This window comes from Heliangelus exortis, chromosome 21 (genome assembly GCF_036169615.1).
Source record: "Heliangelus exortis chromosome 21, bHelExo1.hap1, whole genome shotgun sequence".
In the NCBI taxonomy this organism is placed as follows: Eukaryota; Metazoa; Chordata; class Aves; order Apodiformes; family Trochilidae; genus Heliangelus; species Heliangelus exortis.
This window is the reverse complement of record NC_092442.1, coordinates 8,753,115-8,770,586: the sequence shown is the minus strand read 5'-3', so window position 1 is coordinate 8,770,586 and position 17,472 is coordinate 8,753,115. Positions and strand designations below refer to the sequence as shown.

General features: G+C 42.7%; 1 protein-coding gene across 17 annotated transcripts in view; it reads left to right on the top strand.

Moving 5' to 3' along the window:
- Positions 1 to 17,472, top strand: part of BCAS3 (BCAS3 microtubule associated cell migration factor) — a 310,770-nt gene that overhangs the window by 225,454 nt on the left and 67,844 nt on the right. Inside the window, exon 24 of one of the 17 annotated variants that reach the window (XM_071765295.1) lies at positions 14,480 to 14,812. The exons of the other annotated variants lie outside the window; for them this stretch is intronic. Within the exon in view, the coding sequence (XP_071621396.1) occupies positions 14,480 to 14,610 (131 nt within the window). The 3' untranslated portion in view covers positions 14,611 to 14,812. Of the gene's footprint in view, positions 1 to 14,479; positions 14,813 to 17,472 lie in introns of those variants that run through there. 17 annotated transcript variants of the gene reach the window in all.

Genomic DNA, 17,472 nt, shown 5'->3' with positions numbered 1-17,472 from the left:
AGGGGAGGTGGCATCCTCATCCTCCTGCCATCCCGGGGCCCACGGGAGGGCTGTCCCTCTCAGCAAAGGGACTGAGGAGCCACGGGGATGTTGTCTCAACAAAATCCCTGTTAAACACCCAGAGCAGGGGCAGCGTGGGCAGCTGAGGGCAGCAGCCAGGTGGTGACCGGCCAGGAGAGCCAATGTCCCCTCCAGGTCCCTGTCCCTGTGATGGGACTCTGCCAGTTCATGTGGGATATGATCTTCAGGACTCCTTTGATTCTTGGGGGTTGGACTTCTTGTGGTTCTGCACTCCTTGGCCTGTGGTGCCATTTTCTGCTCCAACCTGTCTTGTCTCTGATGGGCTGTCAGAGGGCTGGATGAGGGAGCCAAGCCCAGGTCCATCTGAGGTGGCCACCAGGCTTCATCCATGCACAGGGTGAAGGAAACCTCTGAGATCTGTTGGGCTGTAGGAGGGTGTCTGAGGGTGGAGAGGCACCTGAGGCTGTTCCTGCCCTCAACACCATGTCAGTTCATCCATTGAAAGCATTTCTTCTCAATATAACCATATGAATTCTCATTTTCATCCTTAAATATTTCCTCCATGTGATAGTCTTGCTGCCTTTTTAATAACAATAATGAGGGAAACCAGCATATTTAGTTAATCCTAATTGCATTGGGAGTTTCTGTAAATCCCACCAGGTTAGGAACTTCCTGCATGTTTTCCAGCAAAGCCTCAAATTGTGTGTTGCAAGACAGCTTTGTCTCCTCTCCATCTCCCTGCAGCCAGCATCCCAGCTTGCCAAGGGATCCATGTGCACAGGTCAGTTTGGGGTTTGGCCAGCAGATCAAACTCCAGAGAAGTAGGGACATCCCACCACTATCTCTGCTGTCCACATTTCCTCCTTTCTACCTTGCACCCAGCTCTGTCAGAACCCACTGGGCATTAAGTAGAATTACACAGCAGAAAAGCTTTTATTTTTCTGAAGTGCTCCAGCAGGATATTTTGTGTTAAATGCTAAGGAAAAGCAATCACTTTCCAATTAGTCCTTCCAGACAGTTGTCCTTTGGCCATGCTTGGTTGGACTGTGTGAGTAAATGCTGGTTTCTGTAGGCTGCAATCACAGTGATCACACTGCTTTCTCCTCTTTAGAAATGTTAGAAAAATCTGCTTTTCCCAGTGTGTTCACTTGAGAAATATTTTTATGGAGAGATGAGGGGGTATGAACTGCATGGTTACGTTTACCACTTGGTACACTAATAACTTTATTTCTTGGAAAGAGCTTTGGGTGTTACTAACCTGTTGTACATTAGCAACTCGTACATTTGATGGGAAAAATCTAATAAATTGTCATTACTCAGAACTGAGTAATTATACACAAAATTAAATGTGTGTGTATGTGAGAGAGGAACTGTAACTTGTTATTGGTTTCAGACAGTGACTCATTAAGCCTCCTAATGCAGCAGAATACTCTGAATGTTAACACTTACATTCTCATCTCCATACATGAGGATTTGAACACATAATTCCCTGAGATGAGACCATACCTCTTGATTTTTATTTCTAAATCTATGCTGAACTGGCAGATGTTGGGGAATAGCTTTTAGCATTTTTCATTTAGGTTCTGATTAAAAGATAAGTTGTTGGGGTTTTTTTTTCTTAAAACCAGCAAAACTAATTATTCATCAGCACAAAAATCATCATCCCCGTCTCCCAGACATCTCAATTTAGGGTCAGCAGCAGATAATGTGAGGTCTGTAACAACTGTTGGATCATTCAAAATGCTTCAGAGTCCCAGAATGGTGGTTCTGGTTTTCATTAGCTGAAGGAACAGAGGAGAGGAGAAAGTTCAGGAGCTGCTCCTGCTCCCACAGTGACCCTGCACACACGGACACTGCCACATCAGGGACTGGGGGGCCGTGGGTTTGCTCAAAGCTGCAGCCACTTCTCTGCTTCTGACTGGGCCTTCAGCTATAGAGCAATCATTCCCAGGGACCAAAAAGCTTAAAAAATGAGAATAAAGGGGAAAAAAGGGGGTTTAGTTTATTCCAGCATGCCTGAATTCCTCCAGCTGCCCGTGTACTTGAAGACCTATTACTGGAATAACAGTTTTCCTGTATTTATTATTCATATCCTGTCCAGTTATTGGTTATTTGTCACCACATCTTCATTACTGTCAGGAAAGTTGTTCTCTGCTGGCAGGATGAAGATGTACTCCTTTGCTTTGCTCTGTTCCTGTTTTGCTTTCTGATGTTGTGCAATACCTGAAATTGTGATCCTTGGGGCAGTTCAGAGCAATGTGGGACCCAGCTTGTATCTCACTGTGCCTCGTCCAAAATCCGTGACTTGGAAGGGAAAAAAAAAATAAAATAAAGTGTTGGATTTCATTAGCTGAGAGTTCATAATCCAATTATTTTATTTTTAATTTCTCTTCCCTGAGCTCTTTTACAGATGCTGCTTTTTGGCCCTTTGACAGAAGCCTTTTAGCCTTCCTTATGAAAATCCCAGATTGCAGCCTTCCACGTGGGTATTTCTTGAGTTACAGAGTTAACCTGAGAAGGCAGAAAAAAGGCATTATTACACTGCTACAAGCTGCCAGCTCCTTGCAAATATTTTAAAGGTGTGGGTGAGCATGTTGCTCTTGTGTAATATCAGTTCTCTGTGATTTTGTAAACAGAACCCTGTGAACTCTGAGTATCCAAACTGTGGTGTAAAGGCAAACCTAAAATTACTCATTTAAGGTCATCTGTTTTTACTGACACACCAAAGGTCTAGCAGAAGGAGTGAGCAAGCATCGTATTTCTCAAATACAAAATTTTTACAGTGGGAATGTGTTATAAAACATTCTGCCAGTGTTGTTTCCCTTGGGATTTAGAGTGAGAGACATGAAGGCTGACAACTCTCTTCCTGTTGTAGGTCAGAGCTTCAAGGAACTCTGTAATCTTCCCACCAGCTTTACTCTCTCCTGGAACTCACGGTTAAAATTAGATGCTGGCTGAACTTTAGCAGTTCAATTTGAAAGCTTTCAGAGGCAAAGTAAAACAACTGCAGAGGAGAGCTTTCTCACAGTGCCATTTTGAGAAGCCACTTTGTACAGAGTAACATGGTTTCACTAACCCGTGGGTCTCTTGCATAGATGTTTCCATAAATCATGATTAACAGGAGAGGCAACTGGGCATCATGGAAATAATCTCTGTGTGTGCTTTGTCTTGGAACGAGGTATCTTTCTCGAGGATATTACATTACCTTTTGATTTAATTTTTTTTTTTTTGCCTTACTATTTCACCTCTTGCCCCGACGTTTGTCAGTGACAGAAGCGTGCGAGCAGTTTGCTGCTCCAGCAGAATGCAAAAGATCAAACAAATGCAGGGAAAAGAAAGGGTGACAAGGCCTTCCAGGACGTGATGTGAATTATGAACTGCCCAACCAAGAATTAAGCTGGAGTTCCAGCAGCATGGGAAAGCCTCAGTGTACAGTACAGAAAGCTGAGGGGTTCTGCTTAGTCTCTACCGCAGGATCCTGGACCCTTCCCACTTATAACTCAGCCTGGCTTGATTACTCCTTTTATTTGGGACTCAAAACAGCTTGTAAATTTTTTTATCATTCCTTCCCAGATTGCATGGAGCAGCCTTTGCTTGCCTTTGTCCACATCTGTTTTCCAAACTCATTACTTTCATGTTATTAGGTTATTTTAGAAAGTTGTGTTTATTTCTGTCCCACAGGTTTAATTTTTATCTTTTGAAATAATGCAATGACTCCATCAAACAATGATTTCTTTCAGAAAAATCACCAATTCTTCCTGCATATTAATTGTTGCTCTGGCTGGCTTTGGCAGCAGGCTGATACCACCATCACCAACAAGGGCTGGTCAGGAATACTGTTTGTAATTCCAATTATTTCCAATAACAGCACCAATGCTTACTGGAATTTAGCAGGAAGCTCTCCCAAGAAGAGCTTTTGTCTCACAACTTGTTTGCACAGCACTGGCATCATCCTGATTGAGGCTGACAGCTTTTCCTTAATACAAATATGAACCTGAGCATCTCTCTGAGGACACAGCTGCTCCCAAAACATGTGTGACTATTCCATGCTGGACTTAGCATTCCTATCTAGCTGTCACCTTAAGGGTTTTGGGGTCCCTGTGTTGGGTTTGCTACTTGTACTTTTATTTCCAGTCTCCTCTCGGGATCTCTGGCTGCTTTTTGTTCTCAACTGGTAAAATGTCTAAAATGTTTGCTTGGATGGAGGCCTTCAGGTGGCTCTGCCCTGGGACTGGTAAGCAGAGAGCACAGATCCCAGAGAGGGCCATGAGGTGGGGTTTGCAGAGTTCTCATGTATTTAATCCAGCTTGGAATTTAAGATAAGGATACAAAAACACACCAGATGCTGTTGATCATTAATTTCTCCTTTTTGTCATCACAGCTGTAGGCACTCCTTAGATAGGAGAAAACTACTTGGACACAGTTAACCACCTCCAGAAATGCAAATCCCATTTGCTGCAAAATCCATGGAGGAGCTGCCCCTTTTCCTGGTTGAGATGGGAGGGAGAGGGGAAGATGGGGAACCTGGAGCAGCAGCTTTGGTGCTGACTTGCTGTGTAGTTTCAGGAGAAGTAAGAAGGTCTCTGGAGGCCAAATTCCTTTAGAGTTAGGGAATAGTTCATTACACTAAAGGTGATTTTTAGTTTTGTGAATCAGTGCATAAATCACTGAAGATTTATAGCTGTTTGTGTGTTGAATATCCCAAAGGCTTTCTGAAGGTATTTGCAGTAAACTTCTGACTTTATTCTCCATCGTTCATGTCCTACACAGAAGTTGATCAGACTACTACAAAGCCTTATTAAAAATTAAAATTGTATTTTATCAGCACTTGCACAGTTTTCCCCTTATTGTCCTCAGGTGCATTTTTTTTTACTCAAGAAGACACTAGACCCATTGGCTTATAAAAATTTGCTATCCATAAGGATACAGTAACCTATATCTGAAGTGCAGGAGAAAGAAGCCTTTGGCAACTGTAAGCAATTGCTGGTTATTAATGCCAAAGCTGTAAAAATGGAAATGGGAGGTCCCTGCACAGGCTGTGTTAGTCTTGTTTACATTCTTAATTTGATCCATGTATTAACCACAATTAACATGCTAGCTAGATTTCAAGCATATGTTTCTTCAGTCACAAAATGTGATTTTTTTTTTTTTTTTCCTCTTCTGCTTTACTCCAGATCACTCTGAGCTAAAAAACCTTTTAACAAATTCAAACAGTGGGAAAGAATTGTGGTTTGCATTATCTTAGAGAATATATTTATTGGGATTGGGTCGGGTTCTGTGCTGGGTGTCAGTGTCTTAGTGCTTCATGGACTTGTATAAATCTTCAAGCACACGTTCAGCCGTGGTTGGGGCTGAATTTCCTTCCCCATGAAGCATTTGCATTTTTTCTCTCTCTGGCACTCCCAGGTGGAGATGGTGTTCTTGGTTGCAACTGGAATTATAAGAAGAACAGTTCCCTGTGAGTCACATCCACTGCTTCAGTCCTGGGCTTTCCCTATTGCAAATAACCCCTCATTTCTCAGCCCACCCCCTTTGGTCTGAACTCCCTCATCCCCCTATTTTCTGCCCTAGCCCTGTGGGCTATAGAAGGATTAATTGTACCAATAAACACAACTTTATTTTATAGTTTTATAGCATGATTAGCTATCAAATGCTCTGTACTAAAACAACATTTGCTAGTCAGTTTCAAGACAAAGTTTTGTTAGGCACAGTGGGCCTTTAATCCCCAGAGGAGTTCAGCTAACTAAATATAGTATTAGTTAACATATTTTACTGATGTTAAGAAAATACTTCTGTGCTCCAAAGCCCTCCTAAGTCATCGTGTTGAGTTTCCAATCATGGCAAGTTCTCCTTTGTAGTCTGTGACCTGGTAGGAGAGTTTGGTTGATTAATTCTGTTCCTCATATTTTTTTAATGGTGATAGATACCTTTTCTTGGAATTTCCAGTTAATGTTACAGACAGAGCTTGGTTCTGTCACCATGCTAGTAACTAAGGCATTATAGGAAAGAGTTGTCTACAGAAGCTTTTAGGAACAGCATTTCATCCCTCTTGTGCCATTTTGCCACTGATTCCACTGCCCTGGTGGGATTTATTTCTGATACAATTGCCTCACTCCATGCCAAGTACAGAGACCATTATCATATAACCAGGAATTTGATGGTCTGTGCAGTCAAGGCAGGCTGTGACTTCTTAAGGTGTTGAGCTGAAATGTCAGCTCAGATCCTGCTGTTTGGGGAAAAATATCTTCTGGACACTGGAGAAATAATTCTGATTGCTGAGTCACACATTAGACTGCAAAAGAATCTTCCAAGTGGTGGCAGCTTCACTGTGTAAGGCATCTAAATGTTTCTGTAGAGTTTATCTGTGCAAAATCTTGCAAGTGACCAGATTGTTATAAAAACCATGACTCAGTGGTGCCTTTCCTTCTGTCCTCATAGTATTGACCACCCTTTATGCTGTGTTAGAAACTTGTGTTTTGATCTAATATAATCCCAATGTATTTAGTCTGTATTTTATTCCACTTTGTAAACACGTTTTTTTTTTCCATAGCTGCAAATGGCTCCACAATTATTTGTTTCAATTTGTAAATTGAACAAAAGGCTTTAATAAACAATGTCCTCAGGCAGCCTCTCCTCATGATGTCTGAACCCAGCAGCCTGTGAACTCTTGAGAAATGCAAAGAGGAAACCTCCACCCTTTGATTCAGCTTGGCCATTTAGAAGCTCAAAGCACTTCTTTGCCATGAGTAAACTGTGTCCTTGGATTTGTAAACAAATTTAGGAATGAGAAGTTGGTATTTCAGAGCCTGCTGCTGGTCTCATCCAAAACCTGGCACCAGTTGTGACAGTGGGAACTTTGGAGGAGACTGGGAGGCACTGGATTGCTTGATTCCCTCTTCAGAAGATACTCTGTAGCTAAGCAAAAATGGTTGATTTTATACTTGGGGTTTCTGCTTATAATTGCTAAGCTGTAATTAGACAAGTATAAGCTCCCTCAAGCAGCTTCTGGCTCTGGATCCTGTAACACACAAGTTTCAGCTTTGCAGTGGGATTGCCAAGCAGCAGCAGCCCAGAAATTCAGTCTGCAAAAACTTGCTGAAACTTCAAACTTGTTTGTAGGATCTCCAAAGTCCACACCTGTTTCCCTGCATTCTAACAGTATCTGAGACAATCTTTAAGCTTCCCTAGATCCTCAGGAATTTGAGCTGAAGAATTCCCTGATCCAAAGGACAGCAAATGTTGTTTAAATACTTAGATGAAAACATATTATACACTTGCTAACACCCCCCCCCCCATTCATAGAAAGGAATTAAATCTACCAAATACTGGAGTGGTTACAAAAGAAAGCAAATCTGCTGATTCAATTCATCTTCTATCCAGGAGGGATAGTGCTAAAGAATTTAAACTATCAAACAGCTATATAGTTGAATAATGATAGAAGTTCTTACTCATATTTCATGCCTCTTGCTTCCTTAAAGGCTGGATACCCACTGAAAGACAGGCAGGATCTTGCTAGTTTTACAGCCTCTTTTTTTGCATCATTTTTAGTTATCTATGGACTGTAACTGGGCAAAAAAATGTGACATAAGTTGTAGGTAGTTTTTCTACATAAGCAGTTGCTGTTAATTAAAAGAGCAATATTAAATGGCTGACAGTTCAAATAAACTTGTGCAAATGAAGTGTGGTCAGGCTGTGCAGCATTAGGAATCCTGCCATCCAAGGCTAAACAGATTTTAACAGGGTTCAGAGTAATTTTGGGATGATGCTCTGGTTAGGACTTAAAAAAGGAAGACTTTGGTGCATTACAAGTAGATCTAAATCTAAAGCAGTTTGTTGTTAACCCTCCTGTTTAATGCTAGTGGTCGTGTTTAGAGCAGAAATGGAAAGAGGCAGAAAACTCTGTAAAGGGGGTTGTGTGAACCTCTCTCTCTTTTGATCACTGTTGGCTGGAACAGCTTTTCCTTTCAGCATGTTTTTAGGTATTTCCTGATTGGCACCACAACACCATTACTTGTCACTGCTGCTGGGAAATGATGGCTCAGGTAGGGAAGCACAGATGTCACGGGGAGGGTTCTCCCCTCCTGTTCAATCTGGTGCATAAAACATCCTTCTTCTTGACAGCATTAGTTCATTGCACCCTTTCCAAATCACTCCTGGAGATTTCAGAAGTGATTTTCAGAAGAGGAGGATTGGAGGGTTGCTGACAGGTCACCAGCTGGTTTCCAAAACCCTAACTCTGGACTGAATAGAAGTTTTCAGTCTCTCTCCCTGGTACTTGTTGCAGGCACAGTGAGTTTGAGCCTCTTTATATCTGCCCATCGAGTCCATTCTGTGAACAGGGGGGGTGGTTTGGGTTTTTCTCTTACATTTCATGGGCGTTTAAAGCTTTTTTTTTTCTTGTCAGCCTGTATTCAAGGAGGGAATGGCTGATACATTATTGGCTCCTTGCTAGGTGATACTTTCTCTCAAGGCTTTTGCTCATTTTCTGCAAAATATGGCATGGGAGATTTTTGGTTTGGTTTCTGCCAGATTCTGCTCCCATTGGCTTCCTTGGTAGTGCTAATAAAACCATGGGAAATGTTTTGATAGGTTGGAGACTGCAGTCACTTGAGGTTTAAGCTTTGATACTATACTGGCTGCTGCATATAATCTTTGGTAAACCAAAGATAAAAAGCAGTGCTTGTTTTAGAAACTCATGGGCTTTTCAGAATGACACTTGGCAAGTTTTGATCCTCTCCTTGTCAAGTCTTTGTCCATATATTGGTTGTTTTGTGCCTGTGTTTACACTCATTTTGCCTTAGGGCTTGGTTTACTGAGTTGGATCCAGTGTTTATCCTGTGGGTAGCAAAATATGTTCCTAATAGTACCCTAAACCATGGTGCCACAATGGCTAGGAGCTGCCTGAGTCTCCTGTTGTGCAACAAAGAGGATGGCAGGTAACCACAAGCCATGGTGTTGGCTGTCCTGAGGGAGATGGGATGGATGTGGTGGGGCAGGACTTTGCTTTCCACTTTCTGGGCTCCCTCACCCTTAACTGTTTGCTTGGTTTGGCTGCTGCCTGCTGGCAGGATCAGCTCACAGAGAGATGTTGGTCTCTTCTCTGCCCAGAGCCTCCCCTCTTCAAAAATTAGGGGCAAATTGCAGCAGCTCCACAGGGAGATGAATCCCAACAGGAAAACTTGGGCTGATTATTTTGGGGGGGCTGTAGGTGCAGGTGATCTCTGCAGCAAACCAACAGATCACTGGTTATCCTTTAAGCTCTCGTTTTGGGGTGACTTGAAGCTGCTCTTGGTTTTAGCCATTTTACAGCACTCGTGTGGACACTTGCTAAAATTCAAGCTTTATTTTGGGAGGCTGCTTCCATCTCATGGAAGATGTGGGACTCGTGTGGTTTCATGTCACCCTGGAGGTTGCTCTGGGTGTTGAGGACCTTTCTCTCTTACAGGTAGCTTTCACCATCCTTAGCAATTCTTACCTAATGGAGGCTGAAGAATTTGCTCTAAAATACAAGTCAGGACATGATCCTTCCAGAGCCAGAGTGCCTCCTGGAGATTCTGCTTGAAATAAATAACACTGAAAAAGTTTGCTTTCCTTAATGCAATAATAGGTAGGAAGGTAGATCTTGTATTAAATTACTTTTTACGTGATAAGATGTGATTATAATAAATATATTTATGTTTACTATAAAAAGAAATGTGATTGTATTATAGTTGAAATAAGTTATTTACATTTCAGAGTTCTTTTGGAGGACTGCACCAGCTTTACATACATAGGTTTACTTGTGCCAGGGGCTATACAAAAAAACCAAAGTTATTGCTGCTTCAGGAGCCTTGAGGGAAGTTGTGGCTCCCCAGGTTGTATCACTGCAGTCTGCAGAGCAGGAATGTGTTTTGTGGAGAACATTGACCCTTCAGTGCTGGAAAGTAAAAATGACTTTGAGACCAGAGTTCAATCTGTGTCATCTTCACCTGATCAAAACCCAGAGAACTGCTTAGTGGGAGCCCCTCAGAGGCATCTTATGAAATCCTTTTCCCTCTTGTTTTAAAATTTATTACTTTTACAATTATTTTCAATGCAAGCATTCATCTGGCAGCAGGTACCAGGGCAGTGGGGATGATACAGATCTTGTTGACTGGGATGAGGTGCAAATTGGGATCACACATCTGCTGGGCTGGAGTGATTTACATTCTCTGGTTACAGCAGTTAATTGGGGGAGCCCTGATAAGACTTGTTTACTGCCAGATCAGTTTGCCATAGGCCTGCTGAGCATCAGGACCTGGCAGTTACCTGTTCTGCATCCCATTACACAGAAATAGTTTAAATGCAGAAGAAAATGGAAATACTTCCTTGCTTTCTGCTGCAGGATGGTAAACGTGAAATTCCTACCTCAAATTCTTCTCCATGGAAACACCCTGCGTTTTTGAAGGATTAAGGCTTCTGAAAATGCACATTTTGAAAAAGATTTTTCAATTATTGACACTTTTGTTGAGCCTAACAAAGTTCCTGGTGTGGCAGGCAGCCCCTTTCCCCGCACGTCGTGCCCCTGCCCTGCCAGAGAACTGGAACACTTGAAAGAAACGGCTGTGACCCCGAGCAGGCCTTTTTTTAGAGCTGGGGAATGAAACCAAAGCTGTCCCAAGCTGGTCTCTGGAGAAGATTGCTCAGATCACAGGGTTCCATCCAGCTGAAGGACCTGTTCCTGCCTGTCCAGCTGCTGGGAAGCTCCCTGGAAGGGCGGCGCGTTCCGCAGCCCCGGTACCTTTTTGGTGTCATTCCCACGGAGCAGAACGGGAGCACTTTGCCTCCTCTCCCGACCCTTGACTGCTTTCTGGCTTTCCAGCCTGCCAAGTTTCCACTCCTTTTGTAGGCACACGCCTGTGCATGGAGATGGGAGGGAAAGGGCAGGATCTGCAGGAGCTCCAGTGCCCACCCTCCCTTCTCCAGGCATCTCCCGTGTGGGAATAAGACAAGGTCCTGGGCTGGGCATGTGGGTGGTGTGAGGTACCACCTGGCTGCTGGGATGCAAGTTCAGCTCTTTCCTGCTGCTGTCCACAGCATTTTTCTGTCTTCCTCAAGAGCTTGTGGCTGCCTCGATGCTGTCTGCAGGGTGCAAATCAACTTGAAGAAAGCTAGACCTTAAGATAAGTTGTCATCAGACACCAGAAGGCAAAGGATGCTTCTAAAGTGTTCTTTGTGTGAAAATTAATCTTTACTGAAGCTTTTAAGCCCTTTTCATACATAGGTGGTTTTGTTAGTGAAGAATTGGACAGCGTGGCTGGTACCCAGCAGGGTCAGACTGTCAGTTTTTCCTAAATGGGATGAAAAGGAGCATCTTGGCACATGTTTTCTAACCCAGTCATTCTGGGTGTTCACGTGCACACCTCTGACACCTCCACACAAGTGTCCATTCATACATCTAGGTTGCAGCATGTGGTGTCATGAAACAGCCTACAAAAACCTTTGGGATAAACTAACATCCTGTGATTATCCTTTGCTTTAGTCTGAGATGGTTTTTGGTTTGTGTTTGTCAAGGTCTTAACTGCATCTGCTCATCAGACTGAACAAAAGGAATCTAAGGTGAAAATAAAATAAAAGATTGCCTTTTGCAGGTCAGTGACTGCAAGTGATTGCTGCTTAGAAGTAGAATAATGGATGTTTTGCATCCCTTCCCTATAACAACCCCCAGAAACACTCAGCTAACAGCTGGGCTGCCCTCACCCCTGCTTGAAACAAGGGAGAAGCTCCCTGGGAGGGGACTCTGTCCATACAGGAGTAACTTTCAGCTCCAAGTTTGTCCCTGAGACAGCTACAAAGAGGAATTTCAGCCTCCCTGGCAGGAGGAGGGGCAAGGAATGAGCTCAGTCTCTCAAAGGAAAATTCAGCAAACTTCCAAATAATGCATCTCACTTGTCAATATTTTGTATAGGTTGCAATATGCTTGTTAATGAATGGTAAATCAGTATGTCAATATTTCCATCCCCCAGCCTTTTAGAGAAGATAGGGTCGGGTAGCATGAATATAAAAAAACTAAAACATCCAACATGTATTTGTGCAGGATTTAGTTTTCAAGGGCACAGCTTGGTCTGGCCAGAAAGTTTCTAGTCCAAGGAGTGGCAGCTAAAAGGACATGGCTGCTACTTTCATGGGTCTGCAAAATACAGGGTGGTTCTGCACATTTTTCATGGCTTCTCCATGTGTTCTTCCACACATCAAAACATCAGCATGGCAACATCAAAACCTGTTGACACTGTGATGAATTTTAGCTTAATTTTCTTGGTCTTATATGGAGTCCTACTGTGCTGGGCTTGCTGGGATTCTGGGGAAGGGTGAAGACAGTCCATAAAAGGTCCATCTAGTGTCTATGTGGAGAAAGAAAGTTTTGATTAAACCCATGGCATCTCGAGTGGGCCTGAGTTTGGTCTGTGTGTTCATCTAATTTCCATTGAAACCAGTTAGGATTATATTCATATTCAATATATTCATATAATCCTAACGTCTGCTCCAAGGTGTCTTGAAGGCTGCAGGGTTGCTCTTGCTTTGTGGGTCTGGGTCTATCTCCTCTACCTCCTGTTTATTTGTATCCTCAGTTTTCCTAAAAATGTTCCTTGGAGAACAAGATTTTGCTGTGAAAGGTGCAGTAAAAATGAAGAGGAAAACCAGGGCAGTTGCTGCTGGGAGGAGCTGCCTGTCCTGAGGTCCAGACGTGTCCATCAGCCCTAAAGGGAAGAGCATCTCCTGGCTTTGCAGACACCTGGTTATGGTCTCCAGTGGTCCCAGTGGGATCATTCCCATGTGGAGAGGTGACCAAGTGCCTCCAGATGACTTCACTGAGGCCTGAAGTTTTATTATTTTCACATCTAATCCTCCTGACCCGATTGAATCCCTGGGGGGGATGTTCATCTCCCAGTGCTGAGTCCACATTGGAGCTGGGTTGCAGTTTTCAGATGAGCAGCAGAGGTTTCCCTGCTTTTACTGCACAGAAGTAACAGCTCATTTCCCTAAAAACGATGGGTTTGAAATCCATTCAAATGAGAGATTTCTGTCTCGTGACAAGAGCTTTAATAGCTTCTTGCATTTGTGTTGGGAAATGTATTTTGTGTAATGTTCAGCCAGTAGAAGGCAAACATTCTTCTCCAGTTGGTAACAGGCTGTCTGGTATCCCTAATTCGCTTATTTAGCTTGGAAATTAACTGTATATATTTGCAAGTTTTTAATGAAGATGTGTTTCAGCTCTGAGCTTACTCAGCTGAGCATCAAACCCTCCCTAGTTCTGCCCTTTCCTTTCTGCCTCTTAGCTTCTCCTTCTCTGCTTATAAACTTGTGATGCCAGACATAAACATTTACCTCCTAGGCATTACTTAACTCTGAGATCACTTTGCTCTATAAATACAAATAAATACCAAGCCCTTTAATGGGTGGAGGGGAAGCCAGCAGTGAAGTGGTTAAAGGTTTTTTGGAGGCCGAGTGGGCAGCAGGAGCTGTCGGAGGGAGCAGGGGGACGCCAGGCTGTCTCTAAACTTTTTGGCCCTCCCTGAGAGCAGAGATGAAGGAAGAGCCCTCTATAAATCACTGGAGATTACAGACCCTGTTCTTGCCGACTCTGCAGGGTTGCACTGCTTAATGTCAAAGCCTCACGTATTACTTTAACAGCACTCCTTTTCTTTATTAAATCCACTTTGAAATCAAAAAATGATGATCTTTCCAGCGAGGGGGAGAAAGCCTAAAAGGATTTAGAAAGTATCTGTTATGTTACATTAGGGAGACTAATAACTGGACAGGGAGTAGGTACCATTTTTGCACCGTTTCAGAAAGTAAAAGGAATAGACTTTACAGAGTTTGCTTCTTTCTAAATATTTATTGCTGTTGATTTTGTCTGAGTTTTGGGGCCTGCTCAGTAAAGGTGGAGTTGAGCAGGAAGGCTCGTGGGGATTTCCTTCCAAGTGGGCAAAATTCAATTTGCATCTTCATTTTTTGCACGTTCTGCAGCATCTGGTTTTAGATTAATTTTTTTTTTTTAACTTGGGGTTTATTCTGGCTGAATTTTCTTCTGTCTTTATCTCCATCTGAGTACGATGAAGACATATTTTAACCAGCTGCATCTGTGTCAAATGTCAGGGTTTGCTCTTAGCCTCGCTGTCTTGAGGACACGCAGAGGCTTCCAGGCACTGCATATTTATTTACTATTATGACCTGATTTTATTCTGATTTGTAAAAGTCACACGAAGCAGGACATGATATTGTTTTCATGTGCAAAGTTAATGTGACTGTTTCCATGTCAAATGCTGTTGCTTTTCCACAGGCAGTTACCTCATTTCATACGTTGTGTCCCAGCTCCCAAATATTTGAAGCCAGAGGAATTGCACATATGTATTTTTTCTGCACAGAAGTGTTTCAGATCCTCCAGGTCATTTAGTATCCATTAGGACACTAAAGCTTCTTACTGTTTTCTCATTAATAGTCGAGTCTGTTACCACGACAAAAACAATTTCGGAGAGATGGGATCCTTGGAGAAACATCCCTGATGAAAGTCCTGGAAATCCTACCCACAAATGTTGTCAAGTTAGATTTCAACGAAGCATTTCTTTTTAACTGTGCAGCATTATGCCCCAGGAATGTAGTTTTTCTTTTAGTCTCATGACTTTAAACACAACATTGGCATGAAACCCATTCCGAGGAGCAGATTTATAAGCTTTTGTTGATGGACTCTGTTCAAATGCAGTAGAATGGAAGGTGAAAATATTTTTAGTCTTTAAACGTATTAAAAATAAACTGTGATTATTTTAATTCTGTACATTTAAAGTCATTTGCTTCCCTGCGTTCATACTCGGGGTGTTTTTCTACCCATTCACAGTTCATTTATGCCACAGTTTTGAAGTTTGGAAATAGTTCACACCTCTAAAATGCGGGTTTGCATTTGCCAGGGGAAATGAATATTGTTTTGCAATGTATCTTATCCAAAAGCTGACAAGTAACAGCTTTTTTGCTAGTTTTTTCTGACAAACAGCTTGAAGGTATCACCTTTGTAGGCGGCTGCTGCAATGAATTGCAGATATTCATTTATAGCTGTTTGTACTCTGTGTGTTCTTTCATGTGCTCAGGAATATTGCCCAGTTCCAAAGTATGAGCTCTTAAAATAACTAGAAAATGGGGGTGGGGTCAAAATATTGTATAAACACAGCAAAATTCTGGGACTGGACAGACACGTATTTAAAGAAGGCTGCCCCTCAAGGATTAACATTTCACAAGTTCACTTTTTAGCTGAGGGGAAAAAAAAAAAGAAAAAAAAAACCAAAAAAAAGAAGGAGCAGAAGGTTATCATAAGCCCCTGAGCAGTGGTCCTGAGTTTCAGCCCAGCAGTTAGTGTTTTATTAGGAGAGAACAACTCTATAAAAGGAACAGGAGATTCAATCATAATATAGTGGGGTGACATGAAGGCAGCTGACAGCATGGCTTCAAAACCCATTTAAGATCCAAGAAAAGTTGCCACAAGTAATGTGCTGCAGCTGGGGAGAGCCTTTTGGAAAAAAGCAGAACCTGCCCCAGCCCTGTGGATTTGTGTTCTGGAGCAGCCCCCACGCCTCGCACGGAAAGGCTGGGCTGGCCCTTCCTTACCACACACAGGCAGGACCTGGGAAAGATGCTTTGGGTGTGTTTTTCCTTCTTTTTTCTAAAAAGTGGTTTGGGGAGAAGTGGGAAGCCGTGGCCAGTTTGGTGGTTGGGGATGGAAAGGGAGGGAATGGAGCTCTGGCACTGAAGAGCTGGAGCACGTGCCTCTGGGGGGAGGGTGGTGGGAGCAAAGGCTGCCAGGAGAATTGGCCATTTTCATGGAATCATAGAAATTTAGGAGTTGGGAAGGACCTTAAAAGATCACCCAGTCCAAGGCCCCTGCCAGAGCAGGGTCACCTGTAGCAGGTCACATAGGAACATGTCCAGGTGGGCTCTGAATGTTTCCCTCCACAACCTCCCTGGGCTTTTGAAAAGGGAAAGTGCCCCAGTTAGGGAGCTTTAAATGATGCACAAAGAAGTGAAATGCAATTTAAAAGAAAAAAAAATCATCCTGTTTTCATCCCCTGGATTCTTCCTGCTGTCTGGTGGTTTGATGTCACCAGTCTTCATGTGCAAGAGCCATCAGCTCTGCTCTGTGCTGATGCCTGGTCCTTTCTCTTCCCATCCTCTGGTCCCCATGGCTGAGAGCCACATCCCAAGAGGTGCAAAGCACTTAGAAGTCCAAGGCAAAGACTGGAAAGTTTAAAAAAATTGTAAATCTGGTGTGGTTTGGGTTGTGACTACTTAAACCCAAGTAATTAGTGAAGTGGAATCAGGATGCTGTTCTGTGTGGGTTTGTTAAATCTGGCTGCTTTGTAACTTGAGATAGAATGTTAAATTTGCCTTCTTTAAAGAAATTTGGGAGAAAACTTTTGCTTGTTCTCATGTAAGGAAAGTGTGTTAGGTGTGTGTGTGTACATCCTTTAATTGGGAAGTGATTGCCAGCTCCTAGGAGGACCTTCAGAGAGCAGCAGGATCAGCCAGGGTGCTGGCACTGGCCAAATTTGTGCCAATCTGTGCTCAAAATGGAAGTTCTTGTATTTTGGCTGAAACTAACATCTCATTCATGGAAGAAGAGGTCACCTCCCTAGTAGAAGGTAATGCTAATTTAGGAATAAAGAACTTTTTTTTTTTTTTCCCACGTTTCTTCTTGTAGAAGGAATACACTGTATGGAAAGGGGCTCAAAGAATAGAAGCACAATTTTAAAAAATCACAGGTTTTATTGAGTAATTAGAAAGACTTTGATCTTTTCTACGTGTTCTCTTCTAAATGGACAACAGGAATACCATGTAGAGGAGATTCCAGAATTAACATGTGCATTGCCTCACAACAGAGGGAAGAAGTAGCCAGGACTGTAAAAATCCCTCAAACAAGCAAAGCTTTTTTAATTTATCTGTACTGGAAGAAGAATCAAAACAGTTACAGTAAGCGTTTGGAATTCCTTTTTTTATTAAAAAATTCCCTGCTGATTGTATTTTTTGGAAAACAAAACAGAAGCACAGGTAGAATTGGGAAATCCAGGCTCCCACTGTCAACCTCAGCATTGCATGACATTGACTTTAAAATGGGCACCTGGTGACACTGACACGAGTAGGGGGCAACTCTGTCCTTCTTCTGAACCTTCCTGCCACCTTCTAAACAATCTGCCAGGAATTTTGCATGGTTTGGTCCTTTTTTCCACAGAGTACAATTGCAAAGATGACCTGATGAAGAAGAAAACACGTTTTTCAGCAGTCTCACTCCTCTGCCACTTGATTTTCTGGGTTTCCTTCCTTTGGAAATTCCCTAGGCTCTCCTTGGGCTCTCCCAGCCCTGTGAGGAAGCTGGCATTATTAGCAAAGCAAGTATCCATCATCCTGAAAACAAGATGGCTTAAAGATTATGTCCTGATTTCACACTTCCTC